The sequence below is a fragment of the Penicillium cinerascens genome (assembly GCF_028974065.1).
Source record: "Penicillium cinerascens strain IBT 15544 chromosome Unknown contig_5_segment0_segment0, whole genome shotgun sequence".
NCBI classification, from domain to species: domain Eukaryota; kingdom Fungi; phylum Ascomycota; class Eurotiomycetes; order Eurotiales; family Aspergillaceae; genus Penicillium; species Penicillium cinerascens.
Genome location: NW_026695294.1, coordinates 901,583 through 927,687, shown reverse-complemented (window position 1 = coordinate 927,687; position 26,105 = coordinate 901,583). Strand labels below are relative to the sequence as shown.

At 50.5% G+C, this 26,105-nt stretch overlaps 8 protein-coding genes across 8 annotated transcripts; 3 read left to right on the top strand and 5 right to left on the bottom strand.

The window, feature by feature from the left end:
- Nucleotides 1–611: 611 nt before the first annotated feature.
- N7498_004791 (uncharacterized protein) lies at nt 612–7,984 on the bottom strand (the record flags this gene model as incomplete). Its single annotated transcript, XM_058451853.1, has 13 exons — nt 612–1,448; nt 1,591–1,944; nt 2,003–2,325; nt 2,388–2,795; nt 2,879–3,973; nt 4,029–4,491; nt 4,549–4,569; nt 4,625–5,208; nt 5,256–5,330; nt 5,385–5,845; nt 5,913–6,115; nt 6,166–6,398; nt 6,466–7,984. The coding sequence occupies 13 exons, from the start codon at nt 7,982–7,984 to the stop codon at nt 612–614; spliced, it is 6,576 nt and encodes a 2,191-aa protein (XP_058308391.1).
- Nucleotides 7,985–8,971: 987 nt separating this feature from the next.
- Nucleotides 8,972–10,353, top strand: N7498_004790 (CCDC90 family protein; the record flags this gene model as incomplete). Its single annotated transcript, XM_058451852.1, has 2 exons — nt 8,972–10,118; nt 10,175–10,353. The coding sequence occupies 2 exons, from the start codon at nt 8,972–8,974 to the stop codon at nt 10,351–10,353; spliced, it is 1,326 nt and encodes a 441-aa protein (XP_058308390.1).
- Nucleotides 10,354–10,571: 218 nt separating this feature from the next.
- Nucleotides 10,572–11,771, bottom strand: N7498_004789 (uncharacterized protein; the record flags this gene model as incomplete). Its single annotated transcript, XM_058451851.1, has 1 exon — nt 10,572–11,771. The coding sequence occupies one exon, from the start codon at nt 11,769–11,771 to the stop codon at nt 10,572–10,574; it is 1,200 nt and encodes a 399-aa protein (XP_058308389.1).
- A 384-nt stretch (nt 11,772–12,155) lies between these two features.
- Nucleotides 12,156–13,795, top strand: N7498_004788 (purine-cytosine permease family protein; the record flags this gene model as incomplete). Its single annotated transcript, XM_058451850.1, has 4 exons — nt 12,156–12,319; nt 12,373–12,546; nt 12,615–13,254; nt 13,313–13,795. The coding sequence occupies 4 exons, from the start codon at nt 12,156–12,158 to the stop codon at nt 13,793–13,795; spliced, it is 1,461 nt and encodes a 486-aa protein (XP_058308388.1).
- An 84-nt stretch (nt 13,796–13,879) lies between these two features.
- On the bottom strand, nt 13,880–15,753 carry N7498_004787 (Zn(II)2Cys6 transcription factor; the record flags this gene model as incomplete). Its single annotated transcript, XM_058451849.1, has 4 exons — nt 13,880–14,442; nt 14,502–15,169; nt 15,223–15,501; nt 15,563–15,753. The coding sequence occupies 4 exons, from the start codon at nt 15,751–15,753 to the stop codon at nt 13,880–13,882; spliced, it is 1,701 nt and encodes a 566-aa protein (XP_058308387.1).
- A 399-nt stretch (nt 15,754–16,152) lies between these two features.
- N7498_004786 (AP-1 complex accessory protein LAA1) lies at nt 16,153–22,452 on the bottom strand (the record flags this gene model as incomplete). Its single annotated transcript, XM_058451848.1, has 3 exons — nt 16,153–19,536; nt 19,591–19,947; nt 19,996–22,452. 3 exons carry the CDS (start codon nt 22,450–22,452, stop codon nt 16,153–16,155), a joined length of 6,198 nt encoding a protein of 2,065 aa, XP_058308386.1.
- Nucleotides 22,453–22,585: 133 nt separating this feature from the next.
- N7498_004785 (post-initiation translation factor DPC29) lies at nt 22,586–23,517 on the top strand (the record flags this gene model as incomplete). Its single annotated transcript, XM_058451847.1, has 2 exons — nt 22,586–22,832; nt 22,892–23,517. 2 exons carry the CDS (start codon nt 22,586–22,588, stop codon nt 23,515–23,517), a joined length of 873 nt encoding a protein of 290 aa, XP_058308385.1.
- A 194-nt stretch (nt 23,518–23,711) lies between these two features.
- Nucleotides 23,712–26,036, bottom strand: N7498_004784 (Mis6 domain protein; the record flags this gene model as incomplete). The annotated part of the gene is made up of 4 exons (XM_058451846.1): nt 23,712–24,809; nt 24,860–25,878; nt 25,932–25,982; nt 26,033–26,036. 4 exons carry the CDS (start codon nt 26,034–26,036, stop codon nt 23,712–23,714), a joined length of 2,172 nt encoding a protein of 723 aa, XP_058308384.1.
- Nucleotides 26,037–26,105: the final 69 nt, after the last annotated feature.

Sequence of the window (26,105 nt, the reverse complement as noted above, 5' to 3'; positions counted from 1 at the left end):
AAAGTCAGGGTTCGCGCAATATGAATAGTTAGAGATAGAAGATTGCTTCATTTGATACAGTATCTACTCTGAATCGGTAAAAACACAATTGTAAACAGAAAACCATAACATAGTCCCCCGAAGAACTTCGATAACAAAGTGCCCTCGGAGGGACTTCCCACCTTCAACTTACTCTTCCAGGGCAATTTGCTGATGGGGCTTGGGGCGCAGCCGTCGCATTCAATCTAACCGGCTATCACCCTTGGTAGGAGACTCTCGGTACTCGTTGCGTTCCGAGCCTGTTTCTGTGAATTAAGTGTCCTGAAGAACGTCCACAATGCCTCTAAGCCAACTTAATCTTGTAGTCGCAGTGGAAGAGTAGCTTATGTCTGGTCGCAGAGCGGTGAGCTCAAGGTAAGGAAAGAAGATGGAGCCCCATGCAGGGCGGCGAGATAGTTTACTCGGGCCAGGTGTTGGAAATACGAATTACTACCTAGGTACCTAAGTCATACAGGACGTGATCCTCATGGATCGACGTACATCATACAGTCGTAACATACATGACCATTCCGAGGCAGCTTGGCCTCTCTCCTTTTTTGTCCCCCCTTTTTTTTTTTTTACATTTTCAGATATCAATAACTCCTCGCAGAGTCTAGTTTGCCAACCCCGTTGATTTGGCTCCGCACAACCTCGATCTCATGCTTCACTGTCCAGATGATGCGCTGAGCTTCCCGAGCCTTCTCACCGTGAGACTTCGCCGAGGCCATGACGATGCTGGTGCTCAGACCCTTCAGCGACCATGTCAATGCAATATCGCTGAGCTTGGTCTCCATGGGACGGATTTGTCCATGTACCATATCGAGGGCTTCGATCTCTTCTGCGGTGACACGCGGGTTTTCCAGACGGTATCTCCAGTGCTCTTTTAGTCGGCGAAGACTTGTACCCAAGTTATCAAGCTCCACGAGTATTTCAACACCGTCGGTAAAGAGCAGCTTGCGGAGGTGGATCTTTTCTCTGGTGGATATGCGGGCTGAGCCAGGGAGGGTGTTGAATCGTTGGTGGCACAACCCAAAGAGCTGGAGGAAGATCTGTCCTTCAACGGATTGCCGTAGATAACGGGCATCGGCGAGAGCTTTCATGACTCGTCGCCAGCGGCGTTGGAGTCTGGTGATGATTTCCAGCTCATGACAGGTGTACTCATCTGCCTCAGAGGCATCCTTTCCAAGAGTCGTGGGGACATTTTTATCTTCTGCCGATGAGCTTTCGAGAAGTGTGCCGAGCTTCACATGCCCATCCGGAGTGGCCAGAAAACCGCGCAAGAAAGTTGGGCATTTGACATTGTCATCGAGACAGACCACTTGCAGTCTGTCCTTACCATTGTAACCAACATATTCCCGCATAACTGACTCCCGAAGTTTGTCGAACGTACTGGGAGGGGCGAAGCTCGGAGGTGCCACGGTGGTGACTACCTGTATGAGAGATTTGTTAGAAAGCTGCGGGAAATCAAGGTTGGTAACACTGGAAAGGAGATTTTTGTATAGAAAAGACCAAAATTCTGCCCGTAAACCAAGGCTTTGAAGTATGTCTCTTCATTCTATCCAGAACACGTACCATTTGTGCCTTTTCCCAGATCTCAGCCAAGCCTCGAGGGGCGACTGGATGGGATGCCAGATTCAGGAGGATTGTGGTCAGGTAGTCAAAAATGCGCTTCTTTTGGACCGAGGGCGAAGATTTGCGACCCAGAACTTGGAACGAGAAGTCATGACAAGTTACAGCATGCGCCAAGGTATCAGCAATATTGCAGAATGACATGACAATTGCCTTGAGGAGTCCAAGCTGCAATAGTCGATCCGATTCAGGGATAACGTGGTTCCGATGGACAGGAGCCGCGTAAAGTGCTGGCAGGTATTGTACAGCCCATGACCAAGGCACCACGATGGCGTTGTTGGGATTCACGAGACACAGCTAGAAATTGACGTCAGTCAGCTCGATCCTGAATCCAGGTGGAAGAGATCCCACTTACAACGAATGTTGACACGAACTCGATGACGGTGATCACGCTGTGGAAGTTCGAGAGAGCGGAAGTCTCGGCACGCTCCATGCAAATGAGAAATTCCCTGACTCGGGAATACTGTAGGTTTGAATCAGCATTTATATAGGCCCCAGAGAGGGATTGCCTTACAAAATCGGTGATTCTTCCCTCTGCAATGGCCCATCGAATCTGATCGACCACCAGAACAGCGTTGAAGCTGTTCTTCAATGGATGTGTTCCGGATCGGTGACGGTACAGAATGTAGCTTTTTTTCTTTGCTAGTGCGCGAATGTAGCTTAAAGCAACCCAAGGTCCTATAGAATGGTTCGAATCCAGTGAGCCTTTTTTCTGAACAATGGCACTGGAAATTACTTACCAAGGAACTGGGCTATTTGAACCTGCTGAAGGATTCCGCTGAAGCTGTGGATCTGATACCACTCTTCCTTTATGCGATAAAACAAAAGATTCTCCAGATTGGATGTGGTGGCAAAAAACATGGGATTGTTCTGGAGCATTGTGCGCACCTTGACAATCGCCTCAGGTGAATGTTCGTAAGGGGTGACAAAGATCAGTTCATCGAGCAGCAGTTGCAACCAACGTCTCCGCATGCCAAGGAAAGGCTGGCTGAAGGAGTCTGGCATGTCTCTTTGGTAATACAAGATGCTGAGTCTGTTGAAAACCTCACTGACATTTAGAAGGCAAGTCAACTTCAGAAAGCAGTCGTTATAGCTTGGTTTTTCATGGAAAAGGTTGCATTCCCCCATCCGGGCCTTGATGCAAGATCCTGGATGAACTTAGTGAAATGCATTCAAGGAAGTGCGGAGACATGAGGGTAAAGCAGGAACTGTATTTAGTTTATTGACTTACCTCGGACAAGGAAAGCACCACAGCGTTTGGGAAATAGCTCCTTGAAGAGATTGAAAGCACACCCTTCGAAGCGTACAAGGGCATTGGAGAATTTCTCTTGAATCCAGATTCTAGCCTGGCTGAGCAGATTGCCCGGCGAGTTATCCTCGGGCAATTGAGCCCCATAGGTTTTAAGGGGAGACCAAGGAAGCATCATCATCTGGGTAGAGTTCTTTGGTGAACTCCACAAACCACAGAGAAGCATCAGACCATCTACCGACAATTGCATGTCTCCGGATTCCTTGTTTTGAATGAGTCGACTGGCATGGTTGATGATGTCCATGGGCAGATGCATGAGCTTGGATCTATCGAGAAGCTTGATTTCGGTATGGTAGGCAACTGCAAAGAGACAGAAAAAATCTATCAGAATCGGGCTCACCACTAGCGATCTGTATGACGCCTGGGCATCCTTTTCTTCGAATTGATCAATCAGGTTGAAAATATCAAGCCACTGCAGAGAGGTCCTCTCCAAAGGTGTCGATCGAGATGACTGCAAAAGGTCCTTTTCGAGCTCGGGCCTACTTTCAGTTATGCCTCGATGGGAAAGCAGGGTCTCAGCCATAGTGTAGTGAAGAATGTACTCGGCCGTTTTCTTGTCGATCACCGGTAGCAGCTTCTGCGTCAGAAGGGTATCCATCGCTCCGGGTAGATCTCCAACAGCGACCGACAGCTCGTAGTACTCGAACCATCTGCGACGATCTTTGTATAGAGAGCGCATCTGATCGAACATCTCAAATTCCTTGAAGAATGCCAGTTTTTCAACATCAGACCCCAGGAGACTGATGGTTGTCTCCCTCAGCTCGGTAGAAATCCGACCTTGTTTCAGTAAGATGTTGCAAAGTCGAGAATAGCGGTGGAGAGTATTGGGATTAAGACTTCGACCATGCCGTTTGATGTAATGAATGATCTCGTCAAATTCGTCGCCTCGGCGCAGAACCTCAATTGCCTGCTCATATTCTCCACTTAAATGGAAACAATCGGAGGCTTCCCGGAAGTGGCCGCCTTTCTCGTAGAAGGCTGCGGCTTTGGGGAGCTGGCCTTGGTTCCTCCAGGTTTCTATCCTTCGGATCAGTACCCAATCGTTTGAAAATATGGTGAGTGGAAGCCATACCTCCAGCTTTGTCGTATCTTCCAAGAGCCTGATAGCAGTCAGCAGTATCGGAGAACAACCCGAGTTCCAGGAAAAGCACGATTGCTTTTTCATAACTTGCGGTAGAACCTTCAATATCATTGGCTGCCCGGCGTGATCGGCCTTCTTGCTCATGAAGCCAAGCTTGGGCATGTGCAATACCACGAGGGTCATTTGCCTTCTTGAAGCAGAACAGGGCATCTGCGAAGTTCTTTTGGTGCAGAAGATGTGCCGCTCGCTTCAGCCATCTGTCTGGGTCCACCGAACCACCTGCACGAAGCACCTTAACCTTTGTTGCAACATCCTGATCATTCTTTCTCACTAGTTCGGCAAGTTGAATCTCTCCGTCATTTGAAAGTGCTTGAAGAATTGGATCAGTGCTGTTCTCAACAGTCTCCATGAACCACAGCTGCTTCCGAGCTCTTGTCACTGCAACATAGAGATGCTATGAGTTCGTCAGTTATAACCCAATTTTAGACATCAAAGGATCAGATTTAAACACCTTGAGTTCCGAGCAGAGTGCCTGTTTGATGTGTAATTAGTGGTGGATCATACCTTTCACATGAATCAAGACTTACTGCATGTCTTTGAGAGTCAAACTTTGCACGTTGTCCATGGGCGAGCAAATGCAAACAGCGATAGCTACTTCCGAGTTCACTTGCACCAAAAAAGTCATAAATGAGGACATCATCGAACTCCATGCCCTTGCTCTCGAGGATGGTAAGCACAAGAGCAATCTCGCCTATCTGAGCCTGCAGTTTGTCCTTGGATGCTTCGTCCCGAACAAGTATGACTTGTTCAGCACCGAAGTCAGCTACCTGATCGTTCAGCTTGACTAGACCGATCATCTTGGCGGAAAGAATTGAAGAGTCAAACCCGGCAAAGATAATTGGCTTGGGACCTCCTGTCTGACCGATCTCCGGGTCCAGCTTGTCAATAGTCTCTGGGAACCCGTTCCACAGCATTGCCATGACCCATGATGCAAAGCTAAGAATACCTTGATGAGAACGGTAGTTCTTGGCCAGCATGAATTGCACGGGCTTGGCGATGGACGGCTGATTCAGCTCCTTGGATATTAGCTCATAGTAATCGTAGAAAAGGGCTTTGATTTCGGGAAATCGAAAAGCGGAGTCCTTCGAGATACACTGTGCCGTGTCTCCCGCTAAAGCGCGTTAGCGATGATTCGACACCACCCATCCTAAGACTTACCAAGGTGGATTCCACGAGCGTCACAGAGGCAGCTCAGCAGCAGAACGATGTCAAGGCAACGCAGGTCTTGGATTTCTGAAAAACAAGTTAGCCATATTCAATATTCGAAACGACAGCCTAAATAAATACCGTCCACGTAAACTTCTTCAAAACATTGACGAATCAGTGTTTCTAACGAGGAATTGCCTTTCAGCAACTTCAACAAATCGCTGACACGGTCCAGCTCATCAATCTGGTTCCGCTGCTTCTTCTGTCGTTCGTATCGCTCAAAAGACTGGTAGACCTTTTCACGCTCTGCCTCTGAGGCAAACGCTGGTGAGACCTTTGAAGACTTGGAGAGATACTCGGCACGGGTCAGGGGCATCAGGGTGCTTGCAGAAATTCCTGAACCCTTGATGACTCCCATAATCTCCGCAAACAGAAGCTCAGGGGAGCATCCTGATGGAGCAATGCCCGAGAGGCAGCTCCAATACTCCGTTTTGAATACGTTGAAGTCAATCACTCTGGGCTTGTCGAGTGCTGACAGATCTGAATTTGTACATTTTGTCCTGGGGCGGCTGTTCCCCAAAAAGTCTTGTCGGTTTGCTCGTCTATATAATGTTAAATAAAAGTCGAGACAGTCATCACTAGCCTTGTATACGAGAAGCCGGAACTAACCTGAAAGTATTCTCAAGAAGATCCAAGAACTCGTCGTAGGTACAGACAAACGGGAAATCTTCATCTTTCAAAGCGAAGAAGGATTCCGGCTTCTCATTATGGGAGGGCCCTTCGTTCAAACCTTTTTCGGACTGCGTATCAATCAGGCTTCTGACATAAGCCTGAAGCTTTGCAGCCAAAAATGGGGATCGAGTCAAGAGAAGCTGATTTATCAGCACTGTAGGATTAGAAATTGGATGCCTGGGCATCTTACCTGACGAATCGACTTCTCATCCGGCATAGCCTGCCTCACTCTGTATTTGGCGAGTATCTTGAAAAGAAGACATGTGGTCTTTCCCGTACCGCTTCTTCCCAAAATCAAGCTGGAGGTATCAAAGTGCCCGACAATCTTTATTTCCTCGGGCGAGAGGTCAAAGGGGAACTCCTCGCGGCCTGTCGTACTGACAATGGACTTGAGAAACGGCTCAGTCACATTGTAGAACTTATCTATATTGAATTAGCCTCATTACTCATAAAAGGCTGGCCTGCTAAATGTGATCAAAGAGTCTCTCACTTGACATTTCGATCAAAGCATGATCAACCTTGGCTGCGCCTACAGGTTTTCCCGTAGTATGGCTTTCCTGGACAAAGCCAAGCTTGTTCGGGAAAAAAATACCATCGAGCTGCTGCCCCGGACGTTTCTGGCAAAGGCTGATGGCTTCCGGGGAGTAGTAACTCTGGAGGCTGATGATGTGATTGATCGCAGCGTCAACTTCGTCATCTGAGTTGGTAATTTGCCAAATTTTCACAATCTGCTGTTGAACGTTTGGGAATTGATGCTCAAACCCCACATCAACCTGCCAGAGGATCGATACGGTGCGGCTGACCCGCGCTTGCAGGACCGGAACAAGCATTTCCTGCTTCTGCTTCTTGGAGCCAATGCGATGTGAAAGGTCTTTACCTTTCCATGCACCGCTGGCCAATTCCCTGAGCTTCATCTCCACGCGTGAAAAGCTGCCTGTCCGAGCCAGCTTCTTCGCGTTCTTGGTCGCGGCATCGGAGACCAAAACCTTCCACAGGCCGACTTTCTTCCCGAATATGTCGATTGAATGACTGTTACTCAAGGCTAGACGACTAACGTCGTCTGCTGGGTCCGAGAATGTGGTCGCAGTTCCCGTCAGTCTCTCTAAGCAGACTCTGCACGGGAAGCTCTCCAATGCTTTGTGTAAGAGCTCGGGAGTCGTTTCATTCTGGATGAAGTCCAAAGCATGAACAAGTTGACCAGCGGAGCTTATATTTGGTCCATTAAGGGCCTCCAGGCCTTCAAGAACTGGCGGAGGTATTTTGAATGAGCTCCTTTGGGTCTGCACTGTGCGTACCCGATTGGACTTCTTGTCATCCGGATTAAGAGCCCGCATCTTCTCCACGGGAGGAATATCTTCTTTCCGACAGACTTTTTGGTTCCCGTTGTGGTGGGAATCAATCAGGCTATTCAATGAAGATAACAGTGTCCTGGCTTTGTGCCAGCTTTCAGCCACGTTACTAACACCGTGACCTGAGCAGCTCTCGCACATGGCAATGAGCCTTTCTGCGATCTTGGTGAGGATTTGAATGTCCAGGTATGTTTTCTTCGAAAGCAACCATGGCTTCATGGCAGAGCAGTACTTCTCATCAGCCACCATGTACTCAAACATTCCTTCGTATGCGAGAAGAAGGTCTGCAACGAGCTGTAAGTAAGCTCCCGGATAGCGAGTGATGACAGGGAGCGAGGACCCGACCAGCTGGATGGCCTGTTCTCGAGTGAGCATGTGGTCTGGCGAGTTGACAAGGGTTTTGACGATGGTTTTGAAGATTTCCTCCGCCACGGCGGCAGACAGCTTCTGATTTTTGAGGAGATTGAAGGACTTTTGGAGACGTGAGATGGTTCGCGTGGGGTTCAACAGGATCTGGTCTCGGAGGGCTTCATTTTCCATTCCTGCTTCCAGATGAGTGTAGTACTTGTCAATGTTTGAGAGCAGATGATTGTACTCATGCAAACCAGGCTCAGTCTTCTGCATCAACAGTGTAAGAAAAGGAGGTAGTGGTGGCTCCATCGCGGAAGAGGTCGGTGCTGGTGAAGCAGGCTTCGGCATCGGGTTCGAGGCGAAACTTATTTCTTCAAACGCGTTAATGATAGCACATAAGAGAAGCTCATGAGGAACAAGTTGACACGAGCGGTTAAAATTCGGGTTGGCGAAAAGGAAGGGAAATGGGGGTTGGTGACAGAGTGGGAAGCAGTTACGAAGTCGAAGTCACGATAGCAAGTAAGAGCAGAGGTGGGCTGCGCACTTACCACAACAACCAGAGGTGATGAAAAACGCGTCAAAACCACCCATGAATCTATTTAACTATCTTTTCAACTGGAATTCCTTTTGTTGGAAAATTCCATCTGTTTACCTTGTACATTGACTCCTACCTTTGCATGACTCCCTTCAAAGGGCTCGGACAGTCGCAAACGGATATAGCTTTTTGTGGCTGGGTTTTATTTTGCCAGACGTGCCAAGCCACAAGTTTGAGAGTATCCAGTATCTATTCTCGCTCTGAGGTGTCTGAGTCCATGCTGTGATCACATGAATTGTAAGCTGCCACCTGGGCAGGCACCCGGCCCTCTGTGGGAGCATACTAACTAGGCCGTGGGACTTTGCCAAAGGAAAATACATTAGTAAGAAACTGTCGTTAATCCGATGGAAATATCCCATTTCAGTTCCAGATTGCATAGCTAGTTTGGCAGAAAAATGATAGTTGGCCACCTGGCTTGACTATAGCCACAATACTCAGCGGTAGTGATTGACACATCGTGAGGACGATACTTTAAAAAGATATACCGTAAACATTGATTGATTTATTTTCAAAGTAAGCTACTTTCGAGTCGGAGATGGCTTCTACAAACACGCCACATCGAGTACTGCAGTATACACTGACCAATCACGGCGCAAGCAAGGGCCCTGAGAAAACTCTATTATGTAATATCAGTTCCCGCGGGGGACAACGTCACTCGACTTCGCCGACGGGAAATGGTCTTGACTTCTTCAAATCCCACCATGGCCACTCCTAGGCTTCCTTTCCTATATTCAAACTGGATGCGGGCCATTCGGTCATGCCAGCCCACCACGTACCGTTCTTTTCGACCCCCTACCCCCCGCCACAGATTCCACACTAGCTGCCGACGCGATCAGCAGTCCTACCACCGCCGCTATGGACCAGCCGTTGAACCGAACATCCCCCCTCCCACACGGCCCGGCGATGTCCCACTAGAGCAGATTGGAGATAATGCGCCTGCTGGCCGGGATGTGACTGATCAATCCGAAGAGGCGGCTTCCCCGCCAGAGCAGGCAGAGTCGCAATCGCAAGAGCCGCAACAAGAGGCCCAGGAAGACAGAGTCGCCGATGACGCCGCTGCCTCCACATCAGAACAAGCCGCCGCCGAATCGACAAAAAGCGATGCCACATTGGAGCCGGAAGCACCAGAAGAGCAAGAGAGCGACAGTGCAGAGGTCTCCCCCGGATCTTCCATGCCCTCGGCCAAGGACGTGGGGGAGGAGATGTCGCAGATGCCTCCGTACACGAACCAGAGCACCTTTGACGAGGTTTACCACATGCCTTCTCCGTCGAACTACGTAGCCCCAACTGGCCCGTCCTCGTCGGAAAACAAACCGCCCCATTTGTCTCCCGCGCCTTATGTGCACCATTTCGATACCTACTCGCTGGTCCTTGACCTTTCCAAGGGCGGATACACCAATGAACAGTCGATCACGATCATGAAAGCCGTGCGGACTATTCTACAGGGCAACCTCGACTTCGCCAAGCAAAGTTTGACCTCTAAGTCGGATATCGAAAATGAAACCTACCTGTTCAAAGCCGCTTGCTCGGAGCTTCAGCAGTCGTTGCAGAGTGCCCGCAACTCCGAGGTGCAAAGGCAGCGTGCTTCGCGGACGCACCTGGAACACGAAGCGGACATTCTGTCCCAACGTCTCAACCAAGAGCTCTCGGGAATGAAAGACGACATCAAGGGCATGTTCAACGATCACAAGATGGCCACACGAGAGCAGCAGCGAACTATCGACACGTCGGTTCAGGAGTTGAACTATAAGATTACCGTCTCGCTTAACAGTGACGGCAAGAGCGAGATCGAGGGGCTGCGGTGGATCTTAACCAGACGGGCTGCTTTGACGATTGCCACCTGTGCCTGTGAGTATTCCGTTTTCCATAGTGACCTGAATGCCCGACTGACTGTATCTCTTTAGTTATGATCATCGTCTTCCTCAAGTACTCATCCACTCGGAAGGTGCCCGACTCTCCAAAGGTCGAGGTGGTCGAGAAGCCTGTCGACAAACAAGTCACGAAGGAGGCTCGTGTCGTCCAAGACGCTGGTATCCAGACAGACATGGAATCCGAAGCCCACATCGCCGAATCGTTGGGCTGAGATCTCTCTTACAACCACATTCTTTCCATTCCTTTCCAAGCATGTTATTTACACCAATCCTTTTGCTTATTTTCTTTTTGTCCATGAGCCCTGTCTCATCGAGAGGGGTTGTACTACTACCAATAGACCCTGATACCCCACATACAAAATTTGCCAGACTCGCTTAATGTCAAAGTTACAATGCACAAACACGAGCATAGACAGATTCAACATTGAAATTACAATTCTCCCCCCTTGAGCCAAGGCACCTGCTCCGGAGCATACTTATAAGCCCTAAAAATCGCATTACTCTGATTCGAAAACCCAATCCTTTCCATCTCCTCCAGCTCTTCCGTCGCCATGACCTTCTTGTAATCCTGCAACTGCGGCACCACAAACTCCCACACTAAATCCCCACCCTCCGTAACCTCAAAGATACGTCCCGTAGCAGCCTCGGAGATCAACACATTCCCATTTGTCAGCTTCTGGGCCGATCCCATAAACGGCGTGAAGAAGCCTAGCCCTCCAGTTGATGTATCTTTGTATTCCCACTTCATCTCCTTTTCTCGCGAGACAACGATCGCCCGCGAGAAGGGGACCGAAACTCCGGGTCTGAAAACTCCGTTGTCGAGGATTAGGATATCACCCGATGGTGTAATCTGGTGCGCACAGTGCTGCTGGGCGACGGTAGGGGCAGTGAGATGCCAAAGCACCTCACCAGTCTGACGGCTAATGATGAAGACGGAGGAGGCATTACGCGACGAGGCGATGATGTTTCCGTCACTGTCGAAGGCAACACTGTTGATGAGCGGCCAGTGTTCACGAGGATAGTGCGAGTGCGCAGCAAATGCCTCTGGGTCTAGATGATCAATTGCCCGCCAGGACCAGAGCAGCTTCGCGCCGCCCGTTCCTCCGCCTTCGAAATCGGCCGAGGACGATGTATTAGACTTTGACCATGGCTCCACGAGCTTGATGCAGTCGGCGTATACAACACCGCCGGGCGCCTCGCTGCCTGTGATCCCACCCTGCACGCGCGCACCGTCAGCGGCGCCCAGAGGCTCCAGGGTAGTGTAGAGGATTGTTCCGTCGTCGAGGTGATTCTGGTCATGGTGCGCATAGGGATCGGAGTACTGGCGGAGGATATTGCCGCTTGGATCGAGCTGCATCATGACGCCGCCACGGTATTTGGCCCACATGGGGAAGAGTCTTGGAGCGTGTGAGTGCACGCCATTGTAGGCGAGGGAGCCATCGGGGAGGAGTCGTGCATGACGTCCTGCGCGGTGAGGGAGTGTCCAGCGGTGAACTTCCTCGCCGGATGTTGAGACGAGGTGCGCGGTGTTGGATGTCAATGGGGAGTAAAGGACGTAGCCTGGTGAGACTCGTTGCTCATCGACGCCTCGGAGCCCTAGGCCGCGACGGCGAAAGGTTTGCTGTTCCATTGTTGATTAGAGAAGAAAAAGAAAGAATTGTGTAGGAGATATTCACTTACAAGCTACAGAGCAGCAGCATTTATGTTGTAGGAGAGAGGAAGAAGAGCGTGATATCCATAGATTGACTTAGGGCATCGCGGACCGGCATGCCGCGGTATGCCGCGGCGAGATAAGTGGGCCGGGGAGATAGTCGTGATGGCGTCAGATAAGCCCCAAATATGCTTATCGGTAAGCTGTGATGGGCAATGAGAGTAGAGATATGGTATCATGGCAATAGGAGATTGGGGAGGTATAAAGATGGCATAGAAAGGAGCTGGCTCTCGTGATGGATTGTAAGATCAGTGTGAATGTTTCCAGAACGTTTCCGACTATATTATACCTTTAATTTTGATTATGAGCCAAGAAGCATCGGATAAGCCTCAAGATTCAGAGGTTGCTCAGAAGAATCAACCATGGTTCTACGGAAGATTTGATATTGAGGGAGGTGGCATTGAGCGCGTAACCGTTGACCAGAGGCAGCAGAATACAACCAAGTTTTGGAATGCTGCTACTTTCTGGTATGATCTGCTTTCTCGGACGTAGATATCAGTGCTGACAGATGGGATTACAGGTTCAGCGCAAACATGGCGGTTGCCACTCTCAACATCGGATCCTTGGGTGGCTCTCTGGGCCTTGGATTCTGGGATTGTTTCATCATCATCCTGGTCGTCAACCTCGCGAGCGATCTACTTCCAGCATGGACAGCTACAGTGGGACTGACAGGTCTACGAATGACGACGTTTTCGTGCGTGATCATTTCTGTTCTCTTCATTTTCATCATTACAGCCCCAGCTAACATACTCGCCATAATAGACGATACTCGTTCGGATACTGGGGCAACATGCTCGTCGTCATCTTCTCAATGATCGCAACCACAGGCTGGAATGCAATCAATTCGGTCTCAGGCGCTTCAGTGCTCAACGCATTGTCCAATGGAAAGTTCCCAACCTGGGCAGGAGTCATCGTGATCTGCACTTCGGTTTGGATAATATGTGCTCTGGGGATCAGCTGGATCCATCGTCTGGATACCTATGCCTGGATCCCGCCTCTGATCGTGTGGTGCGTGGCTGCTGGTACGGGCGCGTCCTCGTTCACTAGTGAACCTAGCAAGCACCTCCAGGGTGCGAACAAGGCGGCTGCAGTTCTCACGTACATGGCGAGTATCTTCTCCTTCTCTGTGTCATGGATAAATTGCGCGGCGGATTACAATGTGCGTATGCCGGTTGACACTCCGAGGTGGAAGATCTTCAGCGCAACATACATTGGCATCTTTGTTCCCACTGTGCTGGTGCAATCGCTTGGCGCCGCGATGTATAGTGGTGTTGTGACAAACGTGGCGTGGAAGGATGCGTACACGTCTTCTTCCATTGGAGGTTTATTGAAGATGGCTCTGGAGCCCGCGGGTGGGTTTGGCAAGTTCCTCATGGTCCTCGCAGCATTGAGTGCGATCCCGGTAAGTTTGTGGCCTCTTCAGGAATCATATCCATTATATATGCTGACCATTCGCACAGAACAACATTCCCAACAACTATTCCTTCGCGCTCCACACACAAAATCTCGGCCTATGGGCGATGCGCATTCCTCGAATCATTCTCGTCACATTTGGCTTCGTGGTTTCTATCATCGTAGGCTGTTTCGCAGCTATGTATTTCAATGCCACGTTGCAGACACTACTGAGCGTCATAGGGTACTGGACGGTAATCCATATCACCGTCGTGATGGAAGAGCATTTTGTCTTCCGTGGATGGAAATCATACGATTTGGATGCCTGGGATAACCCGAGTGGCCTTCCATTTGGATGGGCAGCAGTTGGAGCGTTCGCATTCGGCTTTCTTGGGGCTGCCCTTGGAATGAAGGTGACATGGTACGCTGGGCCAATTGCTTCACTTATCGGAGAAAGTGGCGGAAACGTGGGCCATGAGCTGACATTTGCATTTTCTGGCATTGTGTTTCCGATGCTTCGTTGGGTTGAGAAGCGATATGGAGGCCAGTAAGAGCCAGCGAGATCCTCAGTGTCATATCTCGTGGCTTTATGTCGTTGGACCTTTCAGAATATCCTGGAAATCGTCTAATCCAGATCACGAATTGGTTGGGCTTTGCGGGAAAAAGCTCAAGTCAGATAGCAAATCCCAATTTCCATCAGCCGAGGTTCCCAGACCCAAAAATTCAGGGAAGTAGTAATTCGTAAAACTCTCTTCTGGCAGGTCTTCAACAAATGCAGGTAAAGGCGTCTTCTCCACACGGGGACGGAGCTTCTGGTGGACTTTGGCGATTATATTGCCCAGTGTATGTGCGGCATGACATGGCAATCCAATTGAATGAAGCCACTGGACAAGGTCTTGGATCAGAGCATCTAGCTCCTCGATATTGAAGGTCGTGCTCAGCTGTTCTTCGTAGCTATTGAGCAAGCGGCAGATGATGATCGCTGCGAAAGTAATCATGTGGTATATGTGGTCACTCAAGTGGCGAGTGCGCTCATCGACTGTATCCATGGCGACGTGGACAATGGTTGTTGAATGGCGGATCATTTCTGAGACAAGAGACTCGCGGGCTTGCGCAGCCCTTGACTTGAGAGCGTGCTCGTATAGGAGTAGGTTTGAGAAATGGAATCCCATCATGAGAAATTGGGATCTTGGCTGCTCTGAAATGCTTCACGTCAGTGTCAAGAAAAGCAAATGAAATCGACGAGAAAAGCCTTACCAAGAACGAACTCCCATCGTCTCCTCCATGCTTGTAAAGCGGCCACCGACCTGAGCAGATCGACGGACTCCTCAATCAGATTTTCATAAACAGTCCAATAAAGATAAATCTCAGCCACCATACGCACTTCAAAATTAATCGCATGATCCGAGCCAATTATGACACGACAACGTTCAATCTGCCACGCCTGCAACATAGACCGGCGACTAGTTCCGACACAATAGTGCAGATGCGCCAAACACAAATGGTTCCATAAGCAGCAGCGATCCAATGTTCTCTCATCCATTAGTACAGGCTGCTGAGACTGAGATGAGATTGCGGTGAACAAGGGACTGGATTGACAATGTTGCAAAGCAAAGCCACTCAGAAGCCAACTGTCAATGCTCAAGGGGACTTGCCCTACAGTCGTTGACCACATGCATAGAATCAGGGTCGCCTGAAAGAATTCAATATACTGCGGTGCAGTCAAGAGCGTGCTTGAGGCCAATGATTTGGCACACTCGTAGAGCTTCGGGGCGAGGCTCGCAGCTAGCCCTTCGGAAGTATGCCGCACTGCGATCAAGCAGCATGCGCAGAATAGTAAAGGCGACCTCCTTACGCGGGGTAATAGAACGACCGGATCGCTTTCTGGGTCGAATGAAATCCAACGACCATAATACTCGATGAAACTGAATCAATGGTCAATTAGAACTCTTAGGTTCAAACGTAACGCTTGACGTACATCGCGACAAGGGTTAAAGCCAGGTCAGGCGCGATGAGATCATCCAGCACTGTCTCCAGCGATTTCGTATCAGGAGAAGACTTAACGCCTGAATCGGTGGCTAAATCACGGATGACCATGATTGGAGCCGCGGAAGATTCCGTGTCCTGTAAAGTTTGGTCGCCGGGATCCGGGGTAGTTAGTGCGCTTGCAGGTCTGCTCGACACATGGTCGGCATTGTTCGGAGTCTCTCCCAGCCTGTCAAGCAAAGTTGCCACGGTTTTTTCAAGGCGCTCCAGCCTGCCAAGGGGTCAGTATTTCGGGGTTTACATTGGAGGGTGACGAATAGGGAAGGCCATACCGAGCACCTGTACCTGACGCAGGAGGGGCCGGTTCCTCCTCGTCATCATCAACTTGGACCAGGGAGCATCTCTGATGAAGCCTTTCACATCGTAGACAGGCTTTACCGGGCACTCCAGGCTCATAGCAGCGCGTCTTTTGTTTTCTGCATGAGGCGCACGCTCGAGAGGCGCGGCCTCGATCTAGCGGCATTGTGGACCAGACGAGGGCCGTATAAAACGCGTCTCCACGGTAAAGACGTTATCGAACTTGCTTTATGGATCAGGAAGCTGGAATGTGGAAGTCAAGTTAAGTTCTCTGGTGAAAGAGGGTAAATGGCGTCACCTGATGTGGCTAAGATAACCGCGCCCCGAACTTCCCAAAGCGGACGTGACAGGTGTCTATAGAAGGCGCATTGCTTGTGCAGAATTTACATCCATGGATTGATCAGTGTCTCACTAAAGGTAATATTTTGTTCCAAGTTTTATTATCATGGGGCTTCAGGGCGGTCTATACATTTTCTGTCACACTATACATCACATCGTATCTTCATCAGCCTGATTAACGGCACCGTCGCTTTCTATAAGCAAAATTAGGATACAAGCCCGGGACCTAAAAATCCATGCGTAGGGCAATACTGGGCGCAGCTTGTGGTATGTTATCTGCTGTTTCACTAGTCTTGGCGACTCCCGCACCCACACCCGCACTCCGAAGGACCTCTTCCAGAAGCGATTTCTGCTCCGCGCCCATATTCGCCACCAAGGTTCGGAACGTGAGCTGGTTGGCCTTAGCAAGTTCGAGAAGATGGCCAGCGGACTCCTGGTGAACTGCCCGTCCCTCCCGCTTGGCGCGGGCCAGTAGGGCGGACATGACGAGTGAAGTAGCAGTAGGCATCTCTGCGGGAGAGAAGGTACCATTGCTCACGCATGACACGAGCGTGCGGGCGATGACTACGCGCGAGTGCTCGGGGTCGCTGGGAACATCTCCGCTGTCGGTTGGACATCCGACATAGAAAGCGATGAGTCGCGGAATGAGGTAACGAGAGATCACGTCGTCCGTCATGTAGCGAGGGCCGGACTTGAGCAGGATCGAGCGGAGGCAGCTCGCGGCGACTGTGGCGAGGCCAACGTCTTGAAGACAGTCGAGTAGTTCATTGAGAACGCGGTTGATGACTGGGTCCTGGGGAGGAAGGACATGTCCACCTGCCGTCAAGAGGAAGGTGATGGCCAGGAGGGTATTCTTAGCACATGCCATGGAAGAATCCAACTCCCGTCGTTGAGCGATGGTGAGGATATTAAGGAACCGAGTGAGGCAGCCGCGCAGCTGGAAGGCGACCACATCGATGTCCTCGGGGACTTCAGGTGTATGAGTTATACCGTGGACGAACTGTCGGAAGATCGGCAGAGCCTGGGGCACAACTTGGGTCTGGCAGGTTCCAGTTGCGAGGATTGTGGTGAAGATGTGCAGGATACAAGCGTGGAGATCATTTCGAATGATGGAAGGGAACACAGATGCAACATCAACGAGTGAGCGGAGCGCCAGGCGAATGAGCGTCAGAGAATCATCCGACGACACGTTGAATCTTGCCAATGGTGTCGATTCACGCAGGTTAGGAAGCATCCCAGCAAGGACAAGGATAATGCTTCGAGTCAGCTCGAAGAGCTGCTCGATGTCATCCGACAGATGATCGCCTCGCTCCTGATCACTCTTGGCAGCTGGGTGGTCTAGGGACAGGTTCTGGGCGATCTCAACGATAACGGTCTGGATCGGAGTGTTCTCGGTTAGAACAAGGCGGTCGAAAGTATCCATAGTCTCCGAGAAGATGGCGTCCTGGTAAATGGCGTTTCCAGAAATGATCGGTCTCAAAATTCTCTTGAGAGCCTGGAGGATCTCCAACCGCTGAGAGGTTGTAGTTGCTTGATCGACCAGGGATTCGAAAGCAAGCCCAAACAAGACGAAAAAGAATGCGACCGGCTCTTCACGATAGTTGATGTCGTCTCCTTTTCCTTTTCCTTCGCTGTTTGCAAGCTCTTTGCCAGAGTTTTCTTTCTCCGCTTCCTTCTCAAGGTCGCTGGATTCCTCGGTCAGTTGGAGCTTGCCATCCAAAGCATCGAAGACAAAATCAATATCTTTCTCGACCAGACCGGCAATTGCATCAACGAGGTTGAGCCAGGTATCTTGGTAGAACTTCAAGAGCGTCTCACGGTTCAACGCAGCATAAACCTCATCCAGATCACCGCTCAGTGTGCTCGTACCTAGAGCACCCGAGATGTCCGGCTCGAAACGCAGTCGGGCATATTCTTGAAGAGAAGAAAGCCAAAGCGGTGTCAGCTTGGCGAGATAGGGCTGAACTACCCGGTTGAGATATTCATGGTCAATGCTTGCAATCTGCAGTCTGGCCCATGCAGAGAACAGCGCTAGTTTGACCATCACTCGAGCGTTCGAGTTCAAGCCCTTCAAATCACCAATCTCCGTGGTGGCAGGGTTCTTCGCAAAGTTTTCAAGCCCAATAACCAGCAACTTCAGGATTCTTCCCATGCGATCCACATTCGTCACGATGCCCGTGGCAATGAAAGTCGCCGATACGTTGATTGCTTCAGAAGCCAACTCTGCCGAAGAGTCCGCGGCAAAAGCAGGAGTGAGAGCAGACCCAATCTGGGCCTGGTATTGCTCCAACAGAGAAGCTTCCGCGAAATCAGGATCTGGGGTCTTGCCAAACATAGTCAAGACTTGGTCAATGATCTTGAGACCCCACACACGCAGCTCAATCACATTCGCAGTCGAAGCAGAGAATGCCATTCTGACAATATCCCCAACCTTAGACTGCAGAGCCAGTTCTGCCGGGATGCTTTGGTCTGGCAAAATAGCTTCTTGGACGGTCGCCAGAAGTTCTGAAAGGCAGCTCATGGCAAAATTGCGAGTCTGCCATTTGAGCAGTTCCTGACCAGCTACACCCTCGTTGGCGGAGTCGCCTTGACCGTCGCCACCAACAGCAGATGCAAATCCGGCAACTTCGTCATCGGGAATATCTGCCGCGTTAGCTTGAACTGCGGTGGACGGTGGAAGTTCCACTGTGTTGCGGGTCTTGGTCATGATTTTCTGGCAGCGTTGAATCCATAGTTCGGTCTCTGTGAGGGCAGTCTGCTGCATCCACTCTTGGATCATTGTCTTGAGTGGCTTGTTGTCCGGAGCATCATCAAACGCAAGCCAGATATCATCTTCCAGTGTTTCACTGGCAGTATGCACTACCGATACTGCGTCTCTCTTCATCAGATTGCTGAGACCGCGGACAGCAACGTCACGCATCAAGGAATTGCTCGCACGAAGCTCTGTCTGTAGTCGTTTCACGTATCCCGAGAAATCTACATATTTCGAGGCATAAAGCGAGAAATGATCCAAACACTTGGAGCTTTCTGTCACCAACGCAGGGTTTTCCTCCAACTGGAACTGACGGAGTAGTGTAAGAATAAGGTTGCGGGTCTTAGAAACATCCTGCAGATCGGGTCCAAGGACATTGATGAGCGAATCCACGCATCGACTAATGACAACGGGTGTTAAGAAGGTCATTTCAATGTTTGAAGTAGCCAATGCTGCCGCCTCCGCATTATGCGTGTCGGCATTGTAAAGTTGAGCCAGCATTCCAAGCGAGCTCGAAGCAAATGGCGAGAATGTCAACCCGGCTGAATTGGCCACTCTCTCCAATCCACCAAGAGCCCAGAAATGAACGACAGGATGAGGATCATTGCAAAGAGACATAAGCACGCCAACGATTGTTTTGAGATGCAGGCCAGCTGCCATGCCACCGATCTGCGAGTGGATACACCCCAAAGCAGCGGCGCAGCCAGCTCGAGCATTTGGCTCGCGATTTTCAACAATGGTATCGACAAGCCAATTGACCTGTGTGTTGGTGCAGCTATTTCCGGCGCTGTCACAAAGGCGTCCCAATGACTCTACGCCGATAGTACGGACGATAGGGTCAGTGTCAATCACGAATTTCTATGCCATCAGTCAGAATTTTCCCAGGTTATAGCATCTCTCGGCATTCCTTACCTGAACGAGCTCCTGCAAAGTCTTGTCTGTAGAGGTGCTCAGTTTGCCAGCCACAAAGTCTGTCTCCTTGACTGCAACTTTCAGGGCATGCAGAAGTGCCACAGAAATGTTCACAGCCAATGCTGCCTTTCTTCCAGGGTTCCTCTGGAGGCTGGGAGAGGCGAGAAATGAGGCAATCTGTTCCACACTACTCTCCTGGATCTTGGACGAGTGAAGAGCGATGGCAACAGCAAAGAGATCAATTGCCGAGTTGACAACTCCGGTGACAGGCGGATCAACAGAGAGAGTATCCTCCGAACGTAGACTGTACAATAGAACCGCATCGTGCTCACTGGCTTCGCAAATAGGGAAAGTCAACTAGAATGATTAGCTTCAACTCATACATATATAGGTTATGATACTCACAGCATCATCGACAAGTTTATCCGCAGACTCAAGTGCAGACCAGGCAGGGCTGTCATTCACATGCGACCCAGAATGCGCAGCACGAATGTATTCCCTGGCAAGTCCAGTGACGCCGAATCCGTAGTTATCGCAAAGTTCCCATAGGCCTTCAAACTGACCAGCTGAGCCAGCGATAGAGCTCTCTAGTGGGCGATACTGCGCATCCGGGTCCGCAAAAGAAGAGATAGCAAGACTCAACAGGCTGGACTGGGAAATGATGTCCCCGTGACTGGGGTGGTGAACATGCACCAGCTTCGAGAAGCATTGAAGAACCCGGCGGCGAACCATAGTGATGAAATCATTCAGCTGCAAGGAAGGATGAAGGCGTTGCGAAATGTCCTCCATGGACTTGGGACGCGGCAGATCATCCAAAAATTCGACAGTGTTCTGCAGCATAGTAGCTATTCTTTTCGCACCATCTGCCGTGATGAGCTTGCTGTTGAACTCCATGAACACCAACAAAGAGCTCAGAGCGCACTCTCTCACATGAGTGAGGAAACTTGTCTCGAGAGTACCGGGCGCCGCAGAATTCTCCTTGCTCAGGTGCTTTGGTAGGGCATTTTTCCAAAGCAGCATCAATTGAGAAAGATGAATCTTAACGAAACTCGGTCCGAGGGGCATCAAACCGCCAATTAGGATCCATGCCACTTGAATTTGCGTGCTTGCAACACGTAGCTCGGAGGTGCTGCTGGTCTTTAGGAGATCAGTTGCCTGTGAGAAGACGCGGGCAAACACGTCAACGGCACCGTAAAGCGGTTGCAGACGAGAAGTACTGAGCATCGCCGAAAGTCCATTGGCGTAGCCGACGCATCGACGAGGTGATTGCCGCGGTGTGGCAAGCTGACCAATCTCACGGTTCAAGCTGTTCATGCAGATCGTCACACACGACAAAAGCTGGTGAGGGGAGGCAAGGACGAAACTGCGCAGGCAGTGCGCGGTGTGGACTTGGACAGTATAGCTGGGATGAGGGAGAACTTGAAGTAAGGCATCTCTACAGCTGTCTGCGTGGACACCGAAAGCAGATCCAAGCGACGAAATCAAAGATGAGAGAGCGCTGACGGCACTTGTCAAGGTATACTTGCTTGGCTCTCGACGCTCCTGAATGACTTGCGGATAGTCCCTGAGAATTTCGTTGATGATCCATCTGGCGGCGTTCAGTTGGCTGTTCTCTCGCAACAATTCACGGCCGATAGTGTCCTCGAGGATAGATTTGACAAACTTCCGAGTCATCAGAAGGCGGAATCGATTGTATGTGACCGTCGGGTGGTTCATCAATTCCACAAGCAGGTTTGTCGCAATCTGCCCATATCGTTCCTCAACAACTTTATCCCCCAAGTTGCGCAGGACATATTTGTAGCATACGCAGATTCCGGCGCGCGAGCGGTTTGAGGTTGTGCTCTTCAGATATTGAGAAGACAATTGTCGCAGCAAGTCCGGAAGGAGAAAAAACAACCGCGATTCGGTCTTCTTGGATGCTCCGGGGGCGTTTGCAACAGAGGACTCGGACATCTCATCATCTTCCTCTTCTCCCGGGCGAGCATTCGGCTTCTTAGACATCCTCTTGGACTTCTTCGGCTTAGGCTTCGGGGCTGCCATAATAGGTGAATCTGCTGCATGCAGCTTGACCAAGGCGCGGCCAAGACAAGCAGCCGCAGCATGCCTGACCGGCGCAATGGGGCTGTCAATGACCTTCCACATGGCTGTCTTGAGGTTGTCAAAGTCATTTGTATTATCAAAGAAAGGCGTCATATTGATCAGCTGTTCGATACAACGACAAGCGTGAACCTGCACAAAAGTGGACTTGTCACTGGTCGCGGCACTGCGCGCCTGTTTCCAAATGTCCCGCGCGGTGGCCTCATCAATCGGCACACCAATGCCCACAACAACCTTGCGCAGCACAGCGAATATAACTCCACGGAAGCCCGTATGGTTATTGGCCGATTTGAGCAGCTTAATTGTGCTAGATACAGCGATGTTGGACTGCATGAATGCACTCTCACCAGCCGTCGCAAAGACCTCGCCCAAACAATGCGCCGCAGCGAACTTGGTCTTGATATCTGCCTCGCTCTTGCTCGCATTTATTACCCCGAGCAGATCTGTAATCGTCTCGAAGAGGATCCCACGATCCCCTTTCGTCAGGATTGCGCCGAAACATCGTCCCAGGTTGTTGCGGAGGACTCGCGTGATGGCGGGGGAGGTAAGAGTCAGAATCTTGAACAATTCCTTCTTGAGGGACTTTTGCTGCGCTGAGACCTGCTGTGCATCGAGACCGGATATAAATTGCACTAGATCGGAGGTGAACGTGAGCAAGTAGAGGTCCTGCTGTTCGGAGGGGAGCGCATGGAGCTTAGGGACATCCAACTCGGGGGTCGCATTTTCGGGGGTTGAGGATACCGGGGCGGGTTCGGAGGAAGACATTGGATGTAGGATTTGAGGACAACAAGTATCCCCATCAAAGTGGAAGGAGCGTGGAAAGTAGTAAACGTTGACAACATCATCTCCCCTTATCGTGGCCGTCCGCGGAGACGGAGAAACTCTCGGCCCGCGTGGAATGTATACAGCGCGGAGCAGCGCAACTTTGCAATTTGGTCGGAATATGGCACTTCAATTACACAGGCTGCTACGGCAGCCCCGTGGGGCTTCTGTCTGCCACCCCCGTCGCAGTTTTAATACTTCGTCCCCCTGGTTCTCGGGTCACAATAAATGGTCGACCATCAAGCACGACAAGGCCAAGAAGGACAAGGGAAAGAGCAAAGAGCGGCAGATGGTGAGCAGGGAAATCAGCAGCGCTACACAATGTACGTGCAGGAAGAACGCCGTGCCCGAAAAAACCTGCTAACCTTTTCGTCTTAACTAGTATGGGGCGCCGATCCGAAATACAACCCCCGTCTGACTCTCGCGCTGTCGAATGCGAAACGAGCCTCCATCCCCAAAACCGTGATCGAAGCCGCCATTTTACGAGGTCAGGGACTCAGCGTGACAGGACAGGCATTGGAAAATGTGACAATCGAAGCGATGCTCCCGGGATCGGTGGCCGCGGTGGTTGAATGCCAGACCGATCAGAAGGCGCGCGTGCTGCAAGACATTCGGCACATCATCAAGGACAACGGAGGCACGGTGACACCTACGACGTTCCTTTTTGAGAAGAAAGGGCGGGTGGTCATGGAGAAGAAGGACGGCTTGAATGCGGATGACTACTTGGATCAGGCCATCGAGGCCGGTGCGACGGATCTCGTTATGGACGACAAGGAGCGCTTGGTCGTGTTCACCGATCCGTCCGAGACAAAGAGGGTTGGCGAGGCATTTTCGAAACTTTCGGGCCTTACAATTGAAGAGTTGGAGATCTTCTGGGATCCTAATCCGGATACCTTGGTCGATGTGCAGGATGAGGAACAGGTCAAGGATCTCGAGGACCTCTTGAGTGCTTTGCGGGATGATCATACCGTTCAGGATATTTATATGAACTCGACACAGAAGTTCTAGGGGGCTTATTCGGCGTGCATTCGCGCAATTTGGAACCTGGCTCAGGCGATTACCCGCAGGGCCAGGTTCATGTACCATATCTGTAAAGATGACAAGCATTTCAATGGCGTTCTTTGGAGAGGAAGCAAATGTAAAATAGACAATTGACCATTATTATTCTCTACTTCTGATCCGATATCTTTGTCCCTCACATATCACTCTTTCCGTAGAGCCTTCATAGTACTTCTCATCAGGTTGCTCGTCCCCTTACTTCCAATCGCTTCCAACCAGTCCAGCATATGAACACGATACTCCTGCCACGTAATCTTAGCACCTCCATCCTTCTCAAGCGCCTGTAAAGCTTTCTGAGTCACAGGCTTCCTCAACTTTGGGCGATGATCCGGAACCTGCTGATTCTCCTCAAGATCCGCAAAACAGGCAGCAGACAAATTGCAAAAGGCTGCATGATGACTGAGAGATAATATTGAAGCCAAGCTGTAGTTGAAAGCACTTTCTCTGTCATAGTGTCGGTTGGCCTCGTTCACATCGCGAATATAGTTTGTGAGGGCAGCAACTGTCGCTTCAGGAATGAGGCAACCGAGCGCATTTGGATCCTCTGCGTTGAGAGCTCGGTTTCGCCACACGAGATTGCACATGTCCATGACATAGCCGTTGAATTGGCTTACAAGTTCCGTTTTATAAAGCGGTTCGGGAGGGTTGGGTGGTTTGATGACTTCGGATGTGAGAGATGCCTCAAATGACGATTTGTAGCCTGCCAGGATGGAGTTGAGAATTGAGATTATGGCGATGCTTGGTGTGAAAGCAATCGTATAGACAGTCGGAGCAAGGGGCACCGTCAAGCGGATTTTCGCGTTTTGAGATGCGTGAGAGAAGAGGTCCGCCAGGGATCTATAGAATTCGAGCACGGGGAGAACTACCGGTCTGGCCGTTTGTTGGTTTTCATCAGCGATAATAGCGAGTTCCTGTGTTGAAGATGCGAGGAGCTCTGCATGCTTAATGATTTCGCTTAAAGGAACCGACTCCTCGGAAATGGACGGTTGGTTTCGGAGTTTGACGCCCCATTCACTAATTAATGAAGTGTAAAAATCGAGCAGGTCAAGCAGGGCTGTTTGAGAACCGGCAGAACCATTCGTCATAGCGGACTCCAGAGGGGAGAGAAGTTCGCTGCGGAGGTTCTCGAGGGATTCAACAGGAAGGTACCGTAGCAATCGAAGTATTTGCTCGCGATTGTCTCGGCCATTCCATGTCTGGAGATACGAGCGCAAGAAAGATCGAACCGAGGGGAGAAGTTGCTAGGAACAATCAGCATTTGATCTCGAAAGGCTAATTGCGGAAGCCTTACCTTCGTATAAGCAGCATATCCTTCAACGAAACTGAGAACATAAGACAACGTCTCCGGCTCGTCCTCATCACCCTCGCGAATTTGCTCCAATTTGTCTTCTAAGAAACTCCGCAGCCATTCGTCCAGACGGTGACTTGCAGCTTCGGATTGAGTTAAATGTAGATACTTCTGCGCCATTGCATCACCGAGTGTCGAGATAATCTGGTTGGGAAGTTCGATTTTCTCGATCTTTTCGACGAAGTGGCCAACATCCCGGATTTCTTCCAGAGACGTATGTTTGCTCGATACGCGTGAGGTTTGTAAGACAGGAATAACCACCTCAACCTTACTTCTCTTTACCGTACCCCGATGGGTCACTTGGTAGCTTGACTGCTGCGTCAAGTCCATATTCTGGTCCTGCAGCAACTTCGCATGGCTCGACCATTCAGGATCAGGATGCTTGAAGAACAGAGCGTTTCTCCTCGAGCCACCGACATCCCCGATGATGATTTCGGGGTAGTAATTCTTGAAGACCCTAAGCAGACTGAGCAGCTCTTTCTCATCTCCGCCAGAATTCTGGATCAGTTCCATGAGAGCTTGGATCCGGAAAGGTTTGACATGTTTGCGCCTCGTGATCAGTGTGAGCAGATGACACAGCGGTTTGCGCAGACTGATCATATCCAGGTGGTTGAATAGCACCGCGTACAGCTTTCCAAGATGCGTTTTGTCATGGAGGAGGTCGTATGTGAGGATCAGCCAGCGCACGAGTAGAGCCTGTGTTGCCGGGCTGGGCTTGGACTTGCTGGGTCCCAGACAGCAGACAACTTGGGTGACACGTTTGGAGGCAACTCGCTCCTGCGGATAGAGGTTCTTGACCAGTGCTGTCACGGTTCCCTGGTCGAGATTGTTTTTCGTGGTCAGAACTTTCAGCAGGCGGCCCAGCGCGACTTGCGGAATGCCGCTCTCGTACGCGTCCGACGCAATGGTGTTGGCCAGCTCGCCAGCATCTGTATATCTTTGCTTGGGCGGCACATTGGCGACTGTAGGATTTATTAGCGCGTTTCCTGCATGTTTGAATATTGAGTATTCGGACCAGCTTCCAGATGCTCGAGAGCATTGAGCAAGCCACTTGGCCGGCTTTGTCCTGTAACATGATTAGCGGGAATTATTTTGGAAACGATAGAAAATGCCTACTCATGTTTACGTCCATCCGAATAGGGTCTTTTCTGCCACAATCCTGTAGAGCTGGGGAGGAACGAAGCGGTTA